Source organism: Myotis lucifugus, unplaced genomic scaffold (genome assembly GCF_000147115.1).
Source record: "Myotis lucifugus unplaced genomic scaffold, Myoluc2.0 scaffold_298, whole genome shotgun sequence".
Lineage (NCBI taxonomy): Eukaryota > Metazoa > Chordata > Mammalia > Chiroptera > Vespertilionidae > Myotis > Myotis lucifugus.
The window spans coordinates 1095058-1116055 of record NW_005871346.1 but is presented as its reverse complement, the minus strand read 5'-3'; the positions used below and the strand labels follow the sequence as shown (position 1 = coordinate 1116055).

The 20998-nt window shown below is 42.0% G+C and overlaps 1 protein-coding gene across 1 annotated transcript in view; it reads right to left on the bottom strand.

Annotated features, from left to right (window-relative positions):
* Nucleotides 1-20998, bottom strand: part of FAM35A (family with sequence similarity 35 member A) — a 124516-nt gene that overhangs the window by 36857 nt on the left and 66661 nt on the right. Inside the window, exons 6-7 of the mRNA XM_023763725.1 lie at nucleotides 15353-15547; nucleotides 15125-15259 (exon numbers count right to left, since the gene is read on the bottom strand). Of these exons, the coding sequence (XP_023619493.1) occupies nucleotides 15125-15259; nucleotides 15353-15547 (330 nt within the window). The remainder of the gene's footprint in view (nucleotides 1-15124; nucleotides 15260-15352; nucleotides 15548-20998) is intronic.

Sequence of the window (20998 nt, the reverse complement as noted above, 5' to 3'; positions counted from 1 at the left end):
ACCACATAATATTACCATACAGAGATAGCCACTGTGAGCATTTTAGTATCTATTATTTCCAGACTTTTAAATGTAAATACATATTTATATATCCACTTTTATTAAAATAGGGTCCTATGCTGCAGGAAGTTTTATAATCTACTTTTTAAAAAAATATGTTTTTATTGATTTTAGAGAGAGGAAGGGAGAGGGATAGAGAGATAGGAACATCGATGAGAGAGAGAGACCGTTCAGTTGCCTCCTGCAGACCCCTTACTGGAGATCAAGCAGGCAACCCAGGCATGTGCCCTGACCAGGAATTGAGCTGGGAACCTCTTGTTTCATGGGTTGATGCTCAACCACTGAGCAACACTGGCTGGGCTATAATCTACTTTTTAAACTAATTCCCTTTTCCTCTCTCCAGGCTAGTGCACTTACATGTGTTTGCTAGTGAACACAAATGACCCCTTTAACTGTTCCCACACCCTCTAAAATATGCTTAGGCATTCTTATTTGCATGTTTCAACCCAGTCCTCTAGGCCACAGTTGATGGAATCAGATTCCATCCGGCCAATCAGATTCTCTTTGCTGGAAATTTGGAAATGGGGCTTATCTCTTAAAAATAAAAGTAAAATTAGGAGCTACAGAGTAATCACCTGCTTTTCGCCTGGTTGAGAAGCAGAGAAAATTAGCACTGAGTGAATGAAGCAGATATATGGAGAAGCGGCCTGGACCCACAAAGCTGTTCAGCTCAGAGTTCCAAGTCCCCGGGAAACCCATAAGTCTTCTTGCCTTATGTGTTATGAGATACTCCATATTTCAAATATAACCCCCTCAATTAAGTTAACCAGAGTAGAGTTCTAGTTCTAGCTACAACCCCCCAGTGCTCAAGTTTAAATATAATTCTTAATGCATGCCATGGATTGCAAAATCTTCATGTGCATGCATTTTTAACTTTTACAATTTTTTCTATTACTTGCAACAAGTGAAGTTATTTCCTCCTCCAACTTGAGTCCCTTCTTCCATAAAGATAGTGGGAATTTTGAAAGGTTGCCTGATCTGTATTTTATTCTTCATTCATTCATCCACAAAGATAATATTTACTAGGGCAGGCATAGTGCTGTGTAATGATGACACAATGATGAATAAGCTATTCATAGAACTTATAATCTACTAAGAAAATTAGTTAATTATTAAGCCAGCCAATAGGCTAGATAATCCCAATTGTGTTAAGTGGCACAAATGAATACAAAAAGTGATCTGATGGAGAGTGGCATGTATACACATGTGGGAGGCTTCCCTCAGGAGATGAAGTTGGAGCTGAGAGAAGGAGCCACGCATGAAGGAGAGATGCAGGAAAAAGCATTCCAAGCAAAGGAAACATGAAAACTCAATTTACTAAGGCAGGAAAAGGATTGGCATGTTCAAGTAACAGAAAGGAGTCATATGCAGGTTAGGCTAGTAAGTCTGAGGGAGTATGGTATTGAGACAATTTGTGATACATTTCTATATTTGAATCATGAATTAAGGGTATAACTTGGGGAGCCAGAATCAGACTTCTGATCAAGATGGTGGAGTAGGTAAATGCGGTACTCACCTTCTCCCATAATCATATCAAAATTATAACTGAACAACAGAACAACTATCACTCATGTCCACCTAAAATCTGGCTGAATGGAAGTGGTACAAGTAGGACATAAAGAAGCCACATCAACCCTGGTAGGAGAGGTGGAGATGCAGAAAGAGATGGTCCCGCACCCACAAGTGGAGGATAAAAATCAGGAGGGATGTCTCAGCTGCAGAGGTCCCAGCTGAAAAGCGAAGAGTCCCAGCCCCACACCAGGTGCCTAAACCCAACATTCCAGTGCCAAGAAGAGAAGTCCCCACAACTTCTGGCTGTGAAACCCAGCAGGGATTGAGGCTCAGTGAGACAGAAGTAGCTAAAGTCCCAAGTGGTTCATTTTAAAGGGCCCGCACATGAACTTACTCAGGGTCACTCCCTCTGAGCTCCAGCACTGGGTAAGCAGTACAAAGGCCATCAGAGACATGTGGGGAGGAACTGAATTGTCTGGCATCAGGGCAAGATCTCAGGGGATAAGAGGCAGATTTCTCCCAGACAGAAGTGCTGGCAGAGGCCATTGTTCCTTTGATGAGACCTACCCCCCCCCCCCCCCCCCAGAGCTGGTGGTGGGCACTATATCTGAGTCTCCATCAACCTGGCTGACACTGTTTGACCCATCCTGTTGATTCCCTCAGGCCACACCCCACTCAACTTCCAGGCCCAGCCAAGATGGTTCCAGTGCCTTTTCCATAAAAATGGCTTGCCTTGGCTCAGGCTTCAGACTTTCCTAAAATCTCTCAAATAAGCAGCATCTAGCGTTAGCATGCTCTATACCTTTCACTAAGTGGCCCCAGCTTAGCACTAGTAGCAGCCAGACTTGGTTGACAGCTTGCCCTCTCCTGGGCAACTCCAAGCTCAGCACAAGTAGCAGCCATCTGCAGGTCAATTTATAGCTCACACCAGATAGCTGCAGGCAGAAAACAGGTGGCAACTGACCTTGGCCTGCACCTCCTGGGAGGCCTCAGAGCCAGCACACACTTCAGACCATGTTGAAGCACCAAGCAACCACCTCCACAAGCAACACACTCAAGGGAAGGACTCAACAAGTACCAAAGTCCTGCTGAAGTAAATCCTGCTCTGTAGGGTGGGCCCTTGCACAGCTGATCCTCCACATGGTAGCAGCCAGTGCTTGCAGTCAGTTGGCCAGGAGGTAACTCCCTCCCATTGCCATGCCAACAGCAATCAAGGCTCAACAACCACAGGAGGGTGTTCACAGCCCAAAAGGGAGTGCACCTGGAGTGCCCAACTTGGTGATCAGGAAGGCTGTGCAACTAGACCAGCCGTGGGCAAACTACGGCCCGCGGGCTGGATCCGGCCCGTTTGAAATGAATAAAACTAAAAAAAAAAAAGACCGTACCCTTTTATGTAATGATGTTTACTTTGAATTTATATTAGTTCACACAAACACTCCATCCATGCTTTTGTTCCGGCCCTCCGGTCCAGTTCAAGAACCCATTGTGGCCCTCGAGTCAAAAAGTTTGCCCACCCCTGCACTAGACCCTACAGAACACCTACTACATTAGGCCAATTTACCAAGCCCAGGAGACATAGCAGCTCTACCTGATACACAGAAACAAACAGGAAGGCTGTCAAATGAGGAGATAAAGAAACATATTCCAAATGAAAGAACAGAAAAAACTCCACAAAAATCTATAATAAAAGCATAATATGCTAATTAGACCAGACATCCTTCCAGACGACCTTCCAGATGAAGCCATGGTTGCAAAGGAAGCCTGGGTCCCGGGTACCTGCCAGTGGCCAGAGGGAAGCCTGGGTCCCAGGTGCCAGAGGGAAGCCGGTGCCGGCAGCCAGTGAAAGGAAGGCCTACTCTTGCATGAATTTCATGCATCGGGCCTCTAGTAACTAAATAAAATGCAGATAACCAATCTACTAGATGCAGAGTTCAAAACAGTGATTATAAGGATGCTCAAGGAACTTAGGGAAAGAATGGTTGAACTTAGATATAACTTCAAAGGCATAAAAAAGGGCAGGGAAACCATAAAAAACAACCAGTCAGAAATGAAGGATACACTAACTGAAATGAAGAATAATTTACAGGGAATCAACAGTAGAGTATATGAAACTGAGAAATCAGTTATTTGGCATGTAAAAGGAAGCAAAAACACCCCATCAGAACAGGAAAAAGAAAATAATAATCTAAAAGAAAAATGAAGCTAGTGTAAGGAGCTTCTAGGACAACTTCAAGCGTACCAACATATACATCATGGGGGTGCCAGAAGAAGAGAGAGAGCAAGAAATTGAAACTTATTTGAAAAAATAATGGGAGAAAATTTCCCTAACTTGGTGAAGGAAAGAAACATACAAGTCCAGGAAGCACAGAGTCCCAAACAAAATGAACCCAAAGATGTCCACACCAAGACATACATCATAATTAAAATGCCAAAGGTTAAAGACAAATAGAGACTTTTAAAAGCAGTAAGAGAAAAGCAATTAGTTACCTATAAGGGGGGTCCCATAAAATTGACAACTGATTTCTCAACAGAAACTTTGCATGCCAGAAGGGATTGGCATGAAATATACAAAGTGCTAAAAAGTAAGGCTCTACAACCAAGATTATTGTAACCAGCAAAGCTATAATTTAGAATCAACGGACATATAAAGAGCTTCCCAGACAAGAAAAAGTTAAAGGAGTTCATCACCACCAAACCAGGATTATGTTACAGGATCTTCTTTAAGAAGGGGGAAAAAGATTTTTAAAATATGAACAAGAATTCCTAGTTGAGTAGCTCAGTTGGTTAGTGTCCTTCTGATACACCAAGGTTGCAGGTTCAATCTCCTGTCACAGCACATACAAGAAACAACCAATGAAAGCATTAATAAGTGGAACAACAGCCCAACTGTTGTGGCTCAGTGACTGAGCATTGACCCAGGAACCAAGAGGTAACCAGTTCAATTCCCGGTCAGGCACATGCCTGGGTTTTGTGCTCAATCCCAGTAGGGGGTGTGCAGGAGGCAGACAATCAATGGTGTTTCTCTCTCATCGATGTTTCTATCTTTCTAGTCTTCTACATTCCTCTCTCTCTGAAAAAAGCAATACAAATAAAAATAAGGAAAACAACAAAATCAATGATTCTCTCTCTCTCTAAAAATCAATAAAGTAAATAAATAGTATTGTTTTAAAAATATGAATAAAATGGCAATAAGTATGTACATATCTATCAACAAATGAATCTGAAAAACAAAATAAGCAGAAGAGAGACAGACTCATAGATACAAAGAACATTTTAAGGTGACCACCTGTGAGGGATGGGTGGAAAAGGTGAAGGGATTCAGAAGTACAAATTAGTTGGGGGTTGAGGGATTCAGCAGAAAAGAAAAATAACTCATCCACATGGATAACAGTGTAGTGATATGGGAAGGGGGGAAGAGGAGCTAGAGGTGGAAAAGGGTATCGGGGCCATAAATGGTGAATGAAAATTAAATTAAATTTCAAAAAGATAAAATGAAATAAAAAGAAGTATAAATTTGTTGTTATAGAATAGTCATAGGGATGTCAAGTATAGCATAGGTAGTATAGTATTTTAAGAACTATATATGGTGTCAGATGGTATTGGATTTATTGAGATGATCACTTAGTACCGTGGTTGGCAATCTGCGGCTCTCGAGCCACATGTGGCTCTTTGGCTCCTTGAGTGTGGCTCTTCCTAAGCCTTAGGAGTACCCTAATTAAGTTAATAACAATGTACCTACCTATATAGTTTAAGTTTAAAAAATTTCGCTCTCAAAAGAAATTTCAATCATTGTACTGTTGATATTTGGTTCTGCTGACTAATGAGTTTGCCGACCACTGACTTGGTAAGTTATATAATGCCTAATCACTGGGGTGTACACCTGAAAGTAATATAATATTGTATATAAACTATAATTGAAAAATAAGAAGTGATTTAAATTTTTTAAAAAAGTGACTAGGTTTCAAACCTCAATGAAGACATAACTATGATTTTGCATTAAATATAACCACAAATATTAGGATTATTTGCATTTACTATGTGCTTAATTAGCAATGTCAGGAGAATACTTTATTGCTATAGTATTTTTAAAAATATTAGACTTCTATTAAATAATTTCAGGAGGATACTGCATTGAAATGGTATTTAGTTGTGAACAGCTTATTTTATGTGTATTCAAATATTCTTAAGAAGTGTAATTTAGGTCCCCAGACCACCCTCATTAGGACCAAAATATGACCAATGCTTGCTACATATGAAGCATACCAAACATGAACTTGGAATTTCTTATTATTCTTCCCCAAAACATGAACTCTGTTATCTCTAGTATTTAATAATGACTGAATCAACAGTGGTTCAATATTATCCTTTCTAACTATACCACCTAAAGTTGCGTTGTTTTTAATCCTTGGGAACACGTAAAACAAGTGCCCAATATAAAGAAAATTTGATGGAAAATGCTTCAAGAAATTACAAATAAATAAAATAGACAGAATGCTGGAAGTAGTAATCACTTACTTAAATGACCCTTCAAAATAGGTATTGCGCCATTTTTTAAAGTATCTTGAGGTATTGAGACAGATATCAAAACTTAAAATCATGGTTATGGACCAATAAGACAACTGGAGTGAGGGTGAGAGTGTGATTGGGTGAGTGTGTGTGAGGGAAACTGTGCATGCGTGTGAGTGTGGGAGAGCATCTGTCTGTAGGAATGGGAGTTCAGGGTGGCTCAGGAGCTCCCGGCGTAGGAGATTCTTGGCCTGCTGATTCCCACTACTTGACAGAAGAGAACCCACCATTTTGAAAGAGCTGCAGGGTCCTCCCTAGGAGGAGGATGCAGGGAGCAGCCCTGTCCCAGTGCCCCTAGCCCACAGACAGATGTGCATGGCCCCACTGCTGGGACCCAAACACCGTGACCCAACTCCCCCAAATGCACAGACCTGTCACCATGACCCAGGACACACAAACCAGACAGCAACTCCATGCACCTGAACTGAGGGCCTCGGAGGACTGGCTTGTTGCCTTGACAGGCAGTGCATGGGGCCTGCCCCACCATATTGGCACGCAGGGTACCCAGCTGTACCACACACACATCAGCAGACCAGTGCCCAGCCTGCTCCGCCACCTTGACACATGGCCTGCCTGGACACAGGGACCTGCCACCCTGAACCAGCACACCCAACCCAGTGCTCTTGGATGACTGGCCCCGTTGCCTTGACGAGGTGTGCCTGGCACTGCCACCATGACCCAACTCCCCAAGATGCACAGACCTGTCACCAGGACTGAGTGTGCCTGATTCAACACCCCTGGACAAACAGCCCTACCACCTGACACTGCCCAGTAGATATGACCTGATGCCCCCAGATGCACAAACCTGCCACAGTGACAGGGCATGTCTAACCTGGTGCCACCAGAAGACTGGACCCACCACTGCGACCCAGCATGACTAGTCACCTCTGGAAGCATGACATCCCCTCCCCGCTCCCCACCACTGCTAAAATGGGGAGACAAAGAAACATCCCCCAAGTGAAAGAAAAGGAGGAATCGCCAGAAAAGCAACTAAATGAAATGGAGGCAAGCAATTTGTCAGCTAAAGAATTCACAGTAATGGTTATAAGGGTGCTAAGGAACTTAATGAAAACTACACCAGTGTGAAAAAAGAGATTGAAACAATGAATAAGAATCAATCAGGAATGAAGAATGACATAGCTGAAATAAAGAATACCCTGGAAGGCTTCAACAGTAGACTAGAAGAAATTGAGGACCAAATAAGCGAATTAGAAGAAAGAGTAGAAAAAAAAAACACCCAATCAGAGCAGCAATTAGAAAAAATATTAAAAGCAGGGGGAGAGTTTAAGGGAGCTTTGGTACAAAATGAAAGTTAAAAACATCTGCAAAATTAGGGTACCAGAAAAAGAAGAAGCTGAGTAAGGAATAGAGAACCTGTTTGAAGAAATAATGACTGAAAACTTACCTGACCTGGTGAAGAAAAAAGTCACACAAGTCCAGGAAACACAGAGAGTCCCAATCAAGATGAACACAAAAAGACCCACAACAAGAGACATCATAATTAAAATGGCAAATGTTAAAGACAAAGAAAGAATCTTATAGCCTGCAAGAGAGAAAGTTACCTACAAAAGAGCTCTCATTAGGCTGCCAGCTGATTTCTCTATAGAAACACTTCAGACCAGAAGGGAGTGGCATGAAGTATTCAAGGTAATAAAAAACAAGGAAGTGACTCTAAGACTACTCTATCCAGCAAGGCTATCATTCAAAATTGAAGGCGAAATTAGAAGATTCACAGACAAAAAGAAGGCTAAAGGGGTTTATTACCACCAAACCAGCACTGCAAGAGATGCTAAAGGGACTGTTTTAAGAAGAAGAAATAGAAACAGAGGGGGGAACATAGACATAAAGAATAAAAATAGCAACAAATAAGTACCTATCAATAATAACCTTAAATGTAAATGGCATAAACACTCCAATTAAAAGACATAGGGTAGCTGAATGGATACAAAAACATGACCTATTTATATGCTGTCAACAAAAAGACCCACCTAAGAACTAAGGACTCAAACAGGATGAAAGTGAAAAATGGAAAATTTTTTCCAGGCAAATGGAAGTGGGGAAGAAGAAAAAAAGGCAGGGTAGAAATACTCATATCTGACAAAACAGACTTCAAAGCAAAGGCCATAACAAGATACAAAGAAGGTCACTACATAATACTAAAAGGACCAATACAACAAGAGGACATAACCCTGGTAAATATATATGCACCCAATATAAGAGCACCCAAATACATATTTTAAAAAATCTTCTGGAGGATTTAAAGGGAGAGATTGACAGCAATATAATCATAGTATGGGGATTTTAACACCCTTCTGATATCACTGGAGAGATCTTCTGGACAGAAAATCAATAAAGAAACAGTGACCCTAAATGACACAATAGATCAAAAGGATTTAATAGACATTTTCAGAACATTTCAGCCCAAAGCTGCAGAACATACATTCTTCTCAAGTGCACATGAGATTATCTCTTCAAAGAAAGACCACATGTTAGGACACAAACTAAGTCACTATAAAATCAAGGGTAATAAAATCATATCAAGCATCTTCTTGGATCACAATGGCATAAAACTAGAGATGAACTACAATAAAACCACCCCCAAACATTCAAACACACAGAGGTTAAATAGCATGTTATTAAACAATGAATGGGTAACCAATGAGATCAAGAAAGAAATTTAAAAATTCTAGAAAAAAAAAATGAAAATGAACACACAACATCTCCAAATCTATGGGACAGAGCGAAAGCAGTCCTGAGAGGGAAGTTCATAGCACTACAGGCCTACCTCAAGAAACAAAAAAAAATTGCTAATAAACTATCTAACCCTACAACTTAAAGAATTAGAACAACAAGAAAAGCCCAGAGTAAGTAGAAGGAAGGAAATAATAGAGATTCAGAGCAGAAATAAATGACATAGAGACTAAAAAAAAAAAAATACAAAAGATCAATAAAACCAAGAGCTGGTTCTGTGGAAAAATAAACAGCATTGATGAACCTCTAGCTAGACTCATCGAGAAACAAAGAGAGAGGATTTAAATAAATAAAATCAGAAATGAAAGAGGTGAAGTAACAACTGACACCACAGAAATACAAAGGATTGTAAGCAAATACAATTAACAACTATATGCCAATAACCTGGAAAACTTGGATGAAATGGACAAATTCCTAGAAAAATACAACCTTCCAAAACTGAATCAGGAAGAATCAGAAAACCTGAATAGGCTGATAACAACTGATGAAATTGAAGTAGTAACAAAAAATTAAAAAAAATACCTGCCCTGGCCAGTTTGACTCAGAGGATAGAATGCCGGCCTGCAGACAAAAGGGTCACAGGTTTGATTCCAACCAGGGGCAGGTACCTTGGTTGCAGGATTGATCCCCGGCCCCCATTGGGGTACGTGTGGGAGGCAACCAATCGAAGTGTCACTCACACATTGATTTTCTCACTCTGACTCTCCTGGTCCCTTCCACTCTCTCTAAAAATCAAAGAACAAATATATTCTTGGGTGAGGATTTTTTAAAAATATCAAACAAAAAAACCTCCTAGCAAACAAATGCCCTGACCTGGCAGGATTCACAAAGGAGTTCACCAAATATTCAAAAAGAACTACCACCTATCATTCTCAAACTAATTCAAAAAATCCAAGAGGAAGGAACACTTCCAAGCTCTTTTCATGAAGCCAGCATTACCCTAATTCTAAAACCAGATAAGACAAATAAAGAGAACTACAGGCTAATATCCCTGATGAACATAGATGCTAAAATTCTCAACAAAATATTAGCAAATTGGATCCAGCAATATATTACAAAGATCATACACCATGAACAAGTAGAATTTATTCCAGGGATGCAAGGCTGGTACAATATTTGCAAATCAATAAACGTGATACATCAGATAAACAAACTGAAAGACAAAAATCATATGATCATATTACTAGATGCAGAAAAAGCATCCACAAAATCCAACACATTTTTGATACAAACTCTCAGCAATGATACAAAATTAACACCCAGAAATCATTGGCATTTTTATATACCAACTAGAGGCCTGGTGCATGAAAATTCATGCACTGGAGGGGGTGTCCCTCAGCCTGGCCTGCCCCCTCTCACAGTCCGGGAGCCCTCAGGGGTGGAAGGCAACTGGCAATCAGGGGAAGGCGACGCCCCATCACACCACTGCTGCTGCCACTGCCGGCAGAACAAGCCTCGGCCGACCCTGGATACCTGAGCCTCGGCCGGCCCTGGGCGGCTGGGCAGCCGCCATCTGAGGCTTGCATGCACTTTGGGCCAGCCCTAGGCAGCTGGGCAGCTGACATCTGAGGCTTGCCTGAGCCCCGGGCATTGGCTAGGCAGTTGCCATCCAAGGCTTGCCTGTGCCTCGGGCTGGCCCTGGGAGGCTGGGGGGCTGAGGGGACTGGGGGATCCAGAGGCAGGCACATGGCAAGGCCACGCGCCTGCCGCCCTGGCGCAGCTGAGGGGACTGGGCACCGCCATCTTGTGGCTGTGGGTGCTGCCATCTTTGAGGGCATGGCAGTCAAATAGCATATTCCCTCCTTATTGGCTGTGGGCACCGCCATCTTTGAGGGTGGGGCAGTCAATTAGCATATTGCCGCCTTATTGGCTGTGGGCACTGCCATCTTTTGTGATGGTGTGAGGGTCAATTAGCATATTCCCTCTTTATTACATAGGATAATGAACTCTTAGAAAGAGAAACAAAACAAACAATCCCATTTACCATTGCAACAAAAAAAGTAAGATACTTAGGAATAAACATAATCAAGGAGGTAAAAGACCTGTACTTAGAAAACTATAAAATGTTTAAAAAAGAGATAGAAGATATAAACAAGTGGAAGAATATACCATGTTAATAGACTGGTAGAATTGACATCATTAAAATGTCCATGCTACCCAAAGCAATCTATAGATTCAATGCAATTTCTATTAAAATACCAATGGTATATTTCACAGAGCTAGAATAAATACCCAAAAAATTTATATGGAACTGAAAAAGACCTCAAATAGCCACAGCATTCTTAAGAACGAAGAAAAAAGTTGGAGGGATCACAACATTGGATATCAAGCTATACTATAAAGCCACTGTACTCATAACAGCCTGGTACTGGCACAAGAACAGGCATATAGACCATTGCAACAGAACAGAGAACCCAGAAATCTACTCAAGCCATTATGCTCAATTAATATTTGACAAAAGAGGCAAGATCATACAATGGAGTAAAGACAGTCTCTTCAATAAATGGTGAGGGGAAAATTAGACAGGTACATGCCAAAAAAAATGAAACTACACCGCCAACTTACACCATACACAAGAATAAACTCAAAATGGATAAAAGACTTAAATGTGAGTCATGAAACTATAAAAATCCTAGAAGAAAATGTAGGCAACAAAATCTCAGACATTTCACAAAGCAGAATTTTCACTGATACAAGGCCTAGTGCAACAAAGAGAAAAAAATATACAAATGGGACGACATCAAAATAAAAAGCTTCTGCACAGCAAAAGAAACCAGCATCAAAATGAAAGGGAACTCATTGTATGGGACAACATATTTGCCAATGATATATCTGATAAGGGGTTAATTTCCAAAATATATAAAGCACTCATATAACTCAACAAAAGGAAAAGAAACAATCCAATTAAAAAATATGCAGACACAATAAATAGAAACTTCTCCAAAGAGGATATACAAATGGCCTAGAAACATATAAAAATACTCAATGCCACTAATCATCAGAGACATGCAAATTAAAATGACACCTGCCAAATGGCTACCATCAATAAATAAATCAACAAATGACAAGTGCCTGCAAGGATGTGGAGAAAAAGGAACCGTAGTACACTACTGATGGGAATGCAGACTGGTACAGCCACTACGGAAAACAGTATGGAGTTTCCTCAAAAAATTAAAAATGGAATTCCCATTTGACCCAGTAATCCCATATCTAGGAATATATCCTAAGAAGCCCAAAACATCAATCAGAAAGAATGTATGTTCATAGCAGCACAATTTACAATAGCTAAGAACTAGAAACAGCCCAAGTGCCCATCAGTAGATGATAGATAAAAAAGCTGTGGTACATTTACACCATGCAATACTATGCAGCAGTAAAAAAGAAGGATCTTTTACCCTTTGAGACAGCATGGAGGGACCTGGAAAGTATTATGCTAAGTGAAATAATCCAGTCAGAGAAAGACAAATATCACATGATCTCACATATGTGAAATCTAATGAGCAAAATAAACTGAGAAACAAAATAGAGCCAGAGACATGGAGGCATACAACAGGTTGAGGATTCTCAGAGAGAAGGGAGAGGGTGGAAAGAGATCAACCAAAGAACTTATATGCATAATAGAGGCCCGATGCACGAATTCGTGCATGAGTGGGGTCCCTCTGGGTGGCCTGCAGGGATCGGGCCAAAACCCACAGTCCAATGCCGCCTGCAGCTCCTACCTGCTGCTCCCGCTCATCCCGGCCCCACTGTGCCTGCCATGGGGTCGTGCCCAATCAGTCCCAATCGGGACAGGTTTGCGCTGCTGCAGCAGCACTCACCAGCCATGAGCCCTGAATCTGGCGCCATCCCAAAGGGAGTGGCCTGCGGGATCGGGCTGAAACCAGCTCTCCGACATCCCCCGAGGAGTCCCGGATTGCGAGAGGGCACAGGCCAGGCTGAGGGACCCCACTGGTGCACGATCAGGCTGGGGAGGGACCAAAGGAGGGCTTCAGGGCATGTCTGGCCCATCTCACTCAGTCCCGATCAATCGGCTGAACCCCAGCAGCAAGCTAACCTATAGGTCAGAGCGTCTGCCCCCTGATGGTCAGTGCACGTCATAGCAAGCAGTTGAGCAACCTTAGCATATCATTAACATATTAGGCTTTGATTGGTTGTTCAGTTGTTCTGCCTTTTGGTCTATTTGCATATTACCCTTTTATTATATAGGATATGCATAACCCATGGGACAATAGTGGGATAAAGGCCTGAGGAGGGCACGGGAGTGGGTTGAAGGAAGAGGTCACTGGGGGGAAAAACGGAGGGGGGCATCTGCAATTATTTAACAATAAAGAAATTTTTTTTTAAATCATGGTTATAAGTATGCTGAATGAATGAATAAAGAACAAATACATCTTTATGCTTTGATTCATAAATTTTCAGTATTAACCTAAATACCATAGAATTATCTAGAGTAAACTATAATTTCTCTTCTATTAGCCCAATAGCTATTAATTTTAAGAGAATATTCCCATTAAGCTTGGAACAATCTGCTTTGCTATAGCTTCATTAGAACTGGAATAACACCTCTGACCTACATTTTGATCAACATGCACTAGACTCATGCTCTGGCAATGAAACAGTGGTCAATAAGGAAAGTTAATCTATCATTGACATATGTTTATCTGATTTCTCAACTAAACAAATGTTTGTCACTGTTTGATCATAACATTAAAGCCAAAAGTCAGACTTATCTCAGATCTTAGTCATAGGCTATTAATGATTAAGGGAGACAGTGTGACAGATTCTATCTTTAGGTAACTATTTTGTAGGTAAAAGTTTGGGAAGAGATATTCAGGTAAATAGAATGATCACACACTTAATATCTGAATTAATTTATATGGGTAAAATAACTCATGAGCCACTAATTATATTATCTCTGACTGTTACAACTAAAGGATGATATAATATCCAAAAGAAAAATACATTATTTTATTAAAACATCAATTCCACTTATACAATACATGATAAATTATTAATTTATGCTGTAAAGAAAAATGTAATTATGGGTCATATTTTAAACATAAACATTCTATGGATGGGTAGTAATCTACACATTCTATATAATAAAAGGCTAATACGCAAATAGACCAAATGGTGGAACAACTGGAACCATTGGAACAACTGACCAACCAAACAACCAGTCGCTATGACATGTGCTGACCACCAGGGGGCATGCGCGGAACATGGTGGGTGTTGGCCACGGCGGGATGGTGGAGCAGATGAGCAGGGGTGCCAGACCAAGGCAGGGCAACAGTCGCTGTTATCGAGGCAAGCCTCTGGTGGTTACTGATAATTCTTTGCTCTCGCATGCCGCAGTCCCACCCAGCGCTCGCACCCGCTGCCAGCGCCAGAGCCACTGTTCGCACCCACTGCTGGTGCCCAGCACCAGTCCCAATTGCTCCGAGCCATGAGCAGGTGTGAGTGGCGGCTGCTGGCCCTGATCACCCCTGCGGGCTTCTCCACCTCCCCCTGCTCCTGAGGGGTGATTGGAGCAGCAGCCACCGCCACCACTTGCACCCACTGACTGCGCCGGCCCCACTCGCATCCGCTGCTGGCACCAGCCCCAATCGCTCCATGCCTTCAGCAGATGCAAGCCAGGCCAGCGCCATCAGCGCATGGGAGGGGTGGCAGCAGGAGCAGGGCTGCCAGCATACAGGAGACCAGGGGCCACGGTAGGAGGGGCTGGGCGGGGGGGCACGGAGGATGGGCCAAGGCCCGCCCCTGTGCCTACCACAGCCTCGCAGCCCACGGTTCCTTTCAAGGTGCACCAATTTGTGCACTGGGCCCCTAGTTTAAAATAACTGGAATAGCCTGGCCAGCATGGCTAAGTGGTTGAACATCAACCTATACCAGAGAGGTTTATTTAGCAGAGGACTTTCGCTGAATAAAAGTTGTAGAAGCTTCTCCAGAATTAAAATTTTAAGGAACATTCTCTGAAGGAGATCAAACCTCCACTTAAATGGTAAAGTAGTATATTTAGGGGTAAGTGGAAGCTTTTCCTTTACCACTTTTAACTATAGAGGACTTTTTGGATTACTGATTTGCTTACAGGAGGTATAAAATTATAACAGAAGAATATTTAATCATAATCTCATATGTCAAATGTAATCTAACCTCTTAAGATTCTCAACTTAGGCTCATAAGCATTAACATTTACATAACTATAAGTAGATTAAACGCTTTTTGTTGTATTTACCTTTTTTCCTTTGAAGTTGAGGGTACCAGGCTGCTCCACAACCCCATAATATAAGCACATAATGTTGACCTTGGGCCTGTTCCACTGTTAACAGAACTTTACTTTGCTTCTGTCCTCTATAACTATATACCGCCTCTGGAAAAAAAGGACTGTTTTATTTATAATGTCTAACGATAAATATATAATGTTAACCAAATTGTACACTAAGAAGGCCTTGTATCTGATCACCTGTCAGTACAGTGACATCCACCACTCTGAGCAGCGCATGGACTAGCACACCGGGCTGGAGCTGCTCCAGAGCCACGAACTCCACACTGCTCACTTCCTGGGGCGGCCTCAGACGGAGGTCTCGGAGATAGGAATGCTTTGAAGATACATGTGCCAGTAAGTCCTGAAGTACAACATCACTAACTATACTGGAATCTGAAAGAAAACAAACACACATACACACAAAAGATGGCAACATTCTATTTTCATGGCAACACAGTATTTTCTTATACTGTATTTTACATTGTAAAGTGTGATTAAATGTAAAACATGATTTCATTTCTACAAAACATGTAGGTTATTCTGGACTCAATTTAGATGCAAAAATAAACTTGATATTTTTAATCAATAGAAATATAATTATTTACTATCTCCAAAAAACTTTGCCCTGTTCCCTCACTTCTCTATTTTTTCACCAATTAACCAAGAACATTCCAGTTATTTTTGACTCCTCCAATTGTTTCTCTAATCCCTGATTTGATCACGGCTTTCCCAGCTCTCCATGCCGTTCTTCCTCGGAACTTAGCATGTCACATCTGAAATACTCTAAAAGTCACCTAACTGACTTTCCCTGAACATGCCTTGTACTTCTCAGCCTCTGTCCTCACCATTTCATTGGCTGTAATGCTGTCATCCTCCTCTCTGCCTTCCCAAATACTACACAGAATAATAACCACTTAGGCTCCCAGGGATTTCTCCTTTTATCTCTAACTCTCATGTGGCATTTGAGTATGTGCTACACCAAGCATGTCAAACTCAAAGGCTAACACGGGCCAAATAAACAAGGTTTAAGTTTATCTGGGCCGCAAAAAAACAAAAGTTTCAAATTTCATAGAAACGTAGATTTATTTCGATAGAGACATGCTGAATACAAAGGGCTGAAATAAATGAGTAATGGTTAACATAAAATAACAGAACATTTTAATAAAAATTAATATTTTTTGTTGAACATTAACTTACAAGATACTGAATAAGTGCACAAATTAATAAGCGTAACGCAAATAAACCTGTTTTTCTTGTTCTCCAAAAGCAAAATATTTCCTGTTGTGCACAACAAACAAATTAGTACAAGACTAATGACGTGGCAATCAGTTGCTAAAATATTTGCTGCTAGTATTAGTGGAGAGAAATGGTACACCTGCGTGTAGGGGAAATGAATGAAACATGATTATAGTAATCAGTCATTAGCGAATGTTGTAGTTCATTATTAATAATCTATATATATAAAAGGCTAATATGCTAAGTGTCTGACCATCCAACCAGTTGCTATGATGCACACTGACCACCAGGGGGGAGACACTCAATGCAGGAGCTGCCATGACACGCACTGGCCATTAACAAAGAAACAGCACCATAGACCTGGTGCCCACAAAGCAACACTCAGCTTCCCCCAAGTAGGACATAGGCCCCGCCACCACCCCTGAGAAACACCCCACCAAATCGCAGCCAATGCTGCCGAGACCCCATGGGGCAAAATGCAGCCCACAGCCAGCCCAGCCTGGAAACGTTCACTGTGGGCACTGGGTAATGATGGTATGTAGCAACACCTGGCTTCCTCTCCCTAGCGACTAGCCTCTTTGGAGTTTCTTCAGCCCAGGAACATGACTTACTTTATAGCCAGGTGGAAACATTTTACACTTTAATCAAATGTCTGTGAAACATTTTCCTGTGCCTCATCTCATTTGATCGTCACAGAAGTCCTAGAGTAGTTAGATAGTAGACTCGGTGGAATCCTATTTTCTTTTCATTAGCCAGAAAACGGAGATTTAGAAATTTATGGACAAAAATCGTACATCTATGGATGAGGCGGGGGGGGGGGGGAGGCGTTAAGGGCAGAGGGTGGGAACTGGGTGGAGGGGAGCTATGGGGGGGGAAAAGAGGAACAACTGTAATAATCTGAACAATAAAGATTTATTTTTTTTTTTAAAAAAAGTAAATCATTGTGGAAAAAAAAAAGAAATTTAAAAACTTGACCGGACTGAAAAGAAGAAATGGTGGACCTTGAAAATGACTTCAGGTTTTCTCACTGTGCAGAATAAAGTCAAACACTGCTGCAATTAAATATTTTACCCTTTGTTCTCCCTGCGTGATCTATAATAATAATCTGCTTCATATATGTAGGGAGTGACTATAGGGTTAAGCCTCGGACTGACCTATTGGCAAAGCCACAAACAAGTCCCAGCTTACAGGGCACAGCCCTCTTAGTATAATTAAGCTTGACCTTATGATTCTCCCTAGATCCTTTCTGGGTAGCTAATGGGCTGTGGGAGGTGCAGCCAGTGCTTCCAAAACAAGTAAAACTCACAAGAACATTGTAACTATGGTGACCACTATCTTGTTTACCTCTGACTATAAAATAAAGCATCAGCTTGCCGTCTGGATCCTTCTCTGTAGCCTCAGGCAGGAACAGGAGATCCACCGAGCCCCAGCTTATTCTCTTTGTCTGTCTTTTCTTTAATCCTTCACCGCCCCCCTCGCCCCCTGCCCCCAGGCTCACCAAACCCTTGGCTGTACTGGCCTGGCACAATATTGATATTTACTGCTGTGTTGCTGAGTTACCTGAAAGAGAAGTTGGTGTGCTTCACTGGGCTGGAAAAAGTATAGCTAAATCAGAAAGCAGGTCGAATTAAGCAAGTTTATTCTATATATATAAAAGGCTAAGTTGACTCACGCATGTGCTATACATATAAAGCTCTCGCTGGCGCCAATCCCACACATGTTTCTATCTGTCATTGTCAATCGTGAATTTGGTTGACACTTCTGTTATAGAGAAAGGGCGAATAGCGCTATTAAAATATTTCTGCTATTTAATTTCCTTTCAATGTGCACAAATTCATGTACCAGGCCACTAGTTATGTATAACAACATATTGTAAAAATTAAGTTATGAAATTTTTATTAAAATGTTTCTTACAGAGGAGAAACCAAGATGGCGGCGTAGGTAAACACCTGAAATTGCTGCCTCGCACAACCACTTCAAAAATACAACTAAAAGACAAAACAGACATCATCCAGAACTACAGGAAGGCTGGCTGAGTGGAAATTCTACAACTAGAAGGAGAGAGAAAAGCACACTGAGACTCAGAGGAGGTGCGGAAGTAAAGTGCAGAGGTACGGAGGCGCACGTGGAAAGGGCTGGCAACTGAGGATGCAGTTGTCTTTTTCAATCGGGAGGGAGTCACAAGCTCCCGACTGCTCTGAACTCCAGTTCCAGGCGAGTCTTTGGGGACCCAGACTCATACAGGGAGAAACTGGACTGTCTGGCATAGGGCAGAACTCGAGGGCGGCTTTCTCTCAAAGGTGCTTGCAGCAATTACCATGGGACACTGAGACCCTGGGCCTCTTAGGGCAGGGCTGAGGATCAGCCATAGCTGTTTGCTCCTCCCTGTTGATCCCCTGAAACCCCGCCCCACCCAAGCTGTGCGCAGAGGCTTTTGCACATGAAAGGCCTGGCCCTTTGCAATCTGAAAATTACCTAACAAACTGCAGCTGGGTCAGAGAGACCCAGAACTTCCAAAAGAAGGCCCAAGGCCCCACAGCAGCTTGCATTGCTTCACAGCTGGGCCTCATCTGGGCACCTCCAAACCCCAAACAAAGAAGAGGGATCTGCAGATCTCTCCATAGCTCCTGCTGGGTAGCCTCAGGCAGAGGCTAAATTAGCACCTCCTTAGAGATCCAAGAGCCAGTGTTCCCAGTGGTCAGAGTGGGACCATCCAGATTACAACTCCTCAGATCCATAAGGGACACACTCAGGGGGCAGACTCAGTGAGCACCAAAGCCCCACTGAAGCAAGTCTTGCCCCATAAGGGTGTCTTCAGCACAGTTCTCCCACTGTAGACACAGCTGATTCTCACAGCCAATTGGCCTGGAGGTCAATTCCTCCCAGTGATAACTACAACAATCAAGGCTTAACTACAACAAGACTGTGCACAAAGCCCACAAAGGGGTGCACCAAAAGTGTCCACCTCAGGTAATTGGGGAGGTTGAGCCACTGGGCCGTATAGGACACCTAGCACACAAAGCCACTCTATCAACACAGGGAAGCATAAAAAATGCGGAGACAAAGAAACAGGTCACAAATGACAGAAATGGAGGAAAGCAAACTACTGGACATAGAGTTCAAAACCATGGTTATAAGGTTTTTCAAGAATTTTCTAGAAACTGCTGATAAATTTAGTGAGACCCTCGATAAATCTAGTGAGACCCTCGAGGATAAGAAAAAGGAACAACTAGAAATTAAGCATACACTGACTGAAATAAAGAATAATATACAGAGATCCAACAGCAGACAAGATGATCGCAAGAATCAAGTCAAAGATTTGAAATACGAAGAAGCAAAACACACCCAACTGGAAAAACAAAAAGAAAAAAGAATCCAAAAATATGAAGATAGTGTAAGGAGCCTCTGGGACAACTTCAAGCGTACCAACATCCGAATTATGGGGGTGCCAGAAGAAGAGAGAGAGCAAGATATTGAAAACCTATTTGAAGAAATAATGACAGAAAACTTCCCCTACCTGGTGAAAGAAATAGACTTACAAGTCCAGGAAGCGCAGAGAACCCCAAACAAAAGGAATCCAAAGAGGAACACAACAAGACACATCATAATTAAAATGCCAAGAGCAAAAGACAAGAGAGAATCTTAAAAGCAGCAAGAGAAAAAGTTAGTTACCTACAAGGGAGTACCCATACGATTGTCAGCTGATTTCTCAACAGAAACTATGCAGGCCAGAAGGGAGTGGCAAGAAATATTCAAAGTGATGTATAGCAGGAACCTACAACCAAGATTACTTTACCCAGCAAAGCTGTCATGCAGAATTGAAGTCAGATAAAGAGCTTCACAGACAAGAAAAAGCTAAAGGAGTTCATCACCACCAAACCAGTATTATATGAAATGCTGAAGGGTATTCTTTAAGAAGAGGAAGAAGAAGAAAAAGGTAAAGATAAAAATTATGAACAACAAAGTGACAACAAATACATATCTATCAACAAGTGAATCTAAAAATCAAGTGAATAAAAAATCTGATGAACAGAATAAACTGGTGAATATAATAGAATCAGGGGCATAGAAAGGGAGTAGACTGACAATTCTCGGGGGGAAGGGGGTGTGAGGGGTGTGGGATGAGACTGGACAAAAATCGTACACCTATGGATGAGGACTGTGCGGGGGGGGGGGGGATAAGGGCAGAGCGTGGGGGTGGAGAACCAGGGTGGAGGGGAGCTATGTGGGGGGAAAAAGAGGACAACTGGAACAACCCCTTTAATCCGAACAATAAAAATTTTATTAAAAAAAATTTTCTTTCTTACCATTTATTTTGCTTTGCCGCCAAAAAATTTGTTGTTGGGCACCCCCCCGCCACCCCCGCCAATTTTGCATGCTTGTTCTACCCGATGGAAATTTTTCCCCTTGTACACCCGTATTTAATTAATAAGCATTTTGCCATTTCAAAGGTTTTTCTCCTTTTCCCATCCCCATTTTTTTTTCTAAGTTTTTTTACCCAAAAAATATGGAAAAAACCTTTTTTTTTTTTTTTTTTTTCCCCCGGCCCGGGGAAAGACCCCCCCCACCGGGGTGGTGGCCCCAAACAAATGAGGTTCCCTGGGCCCG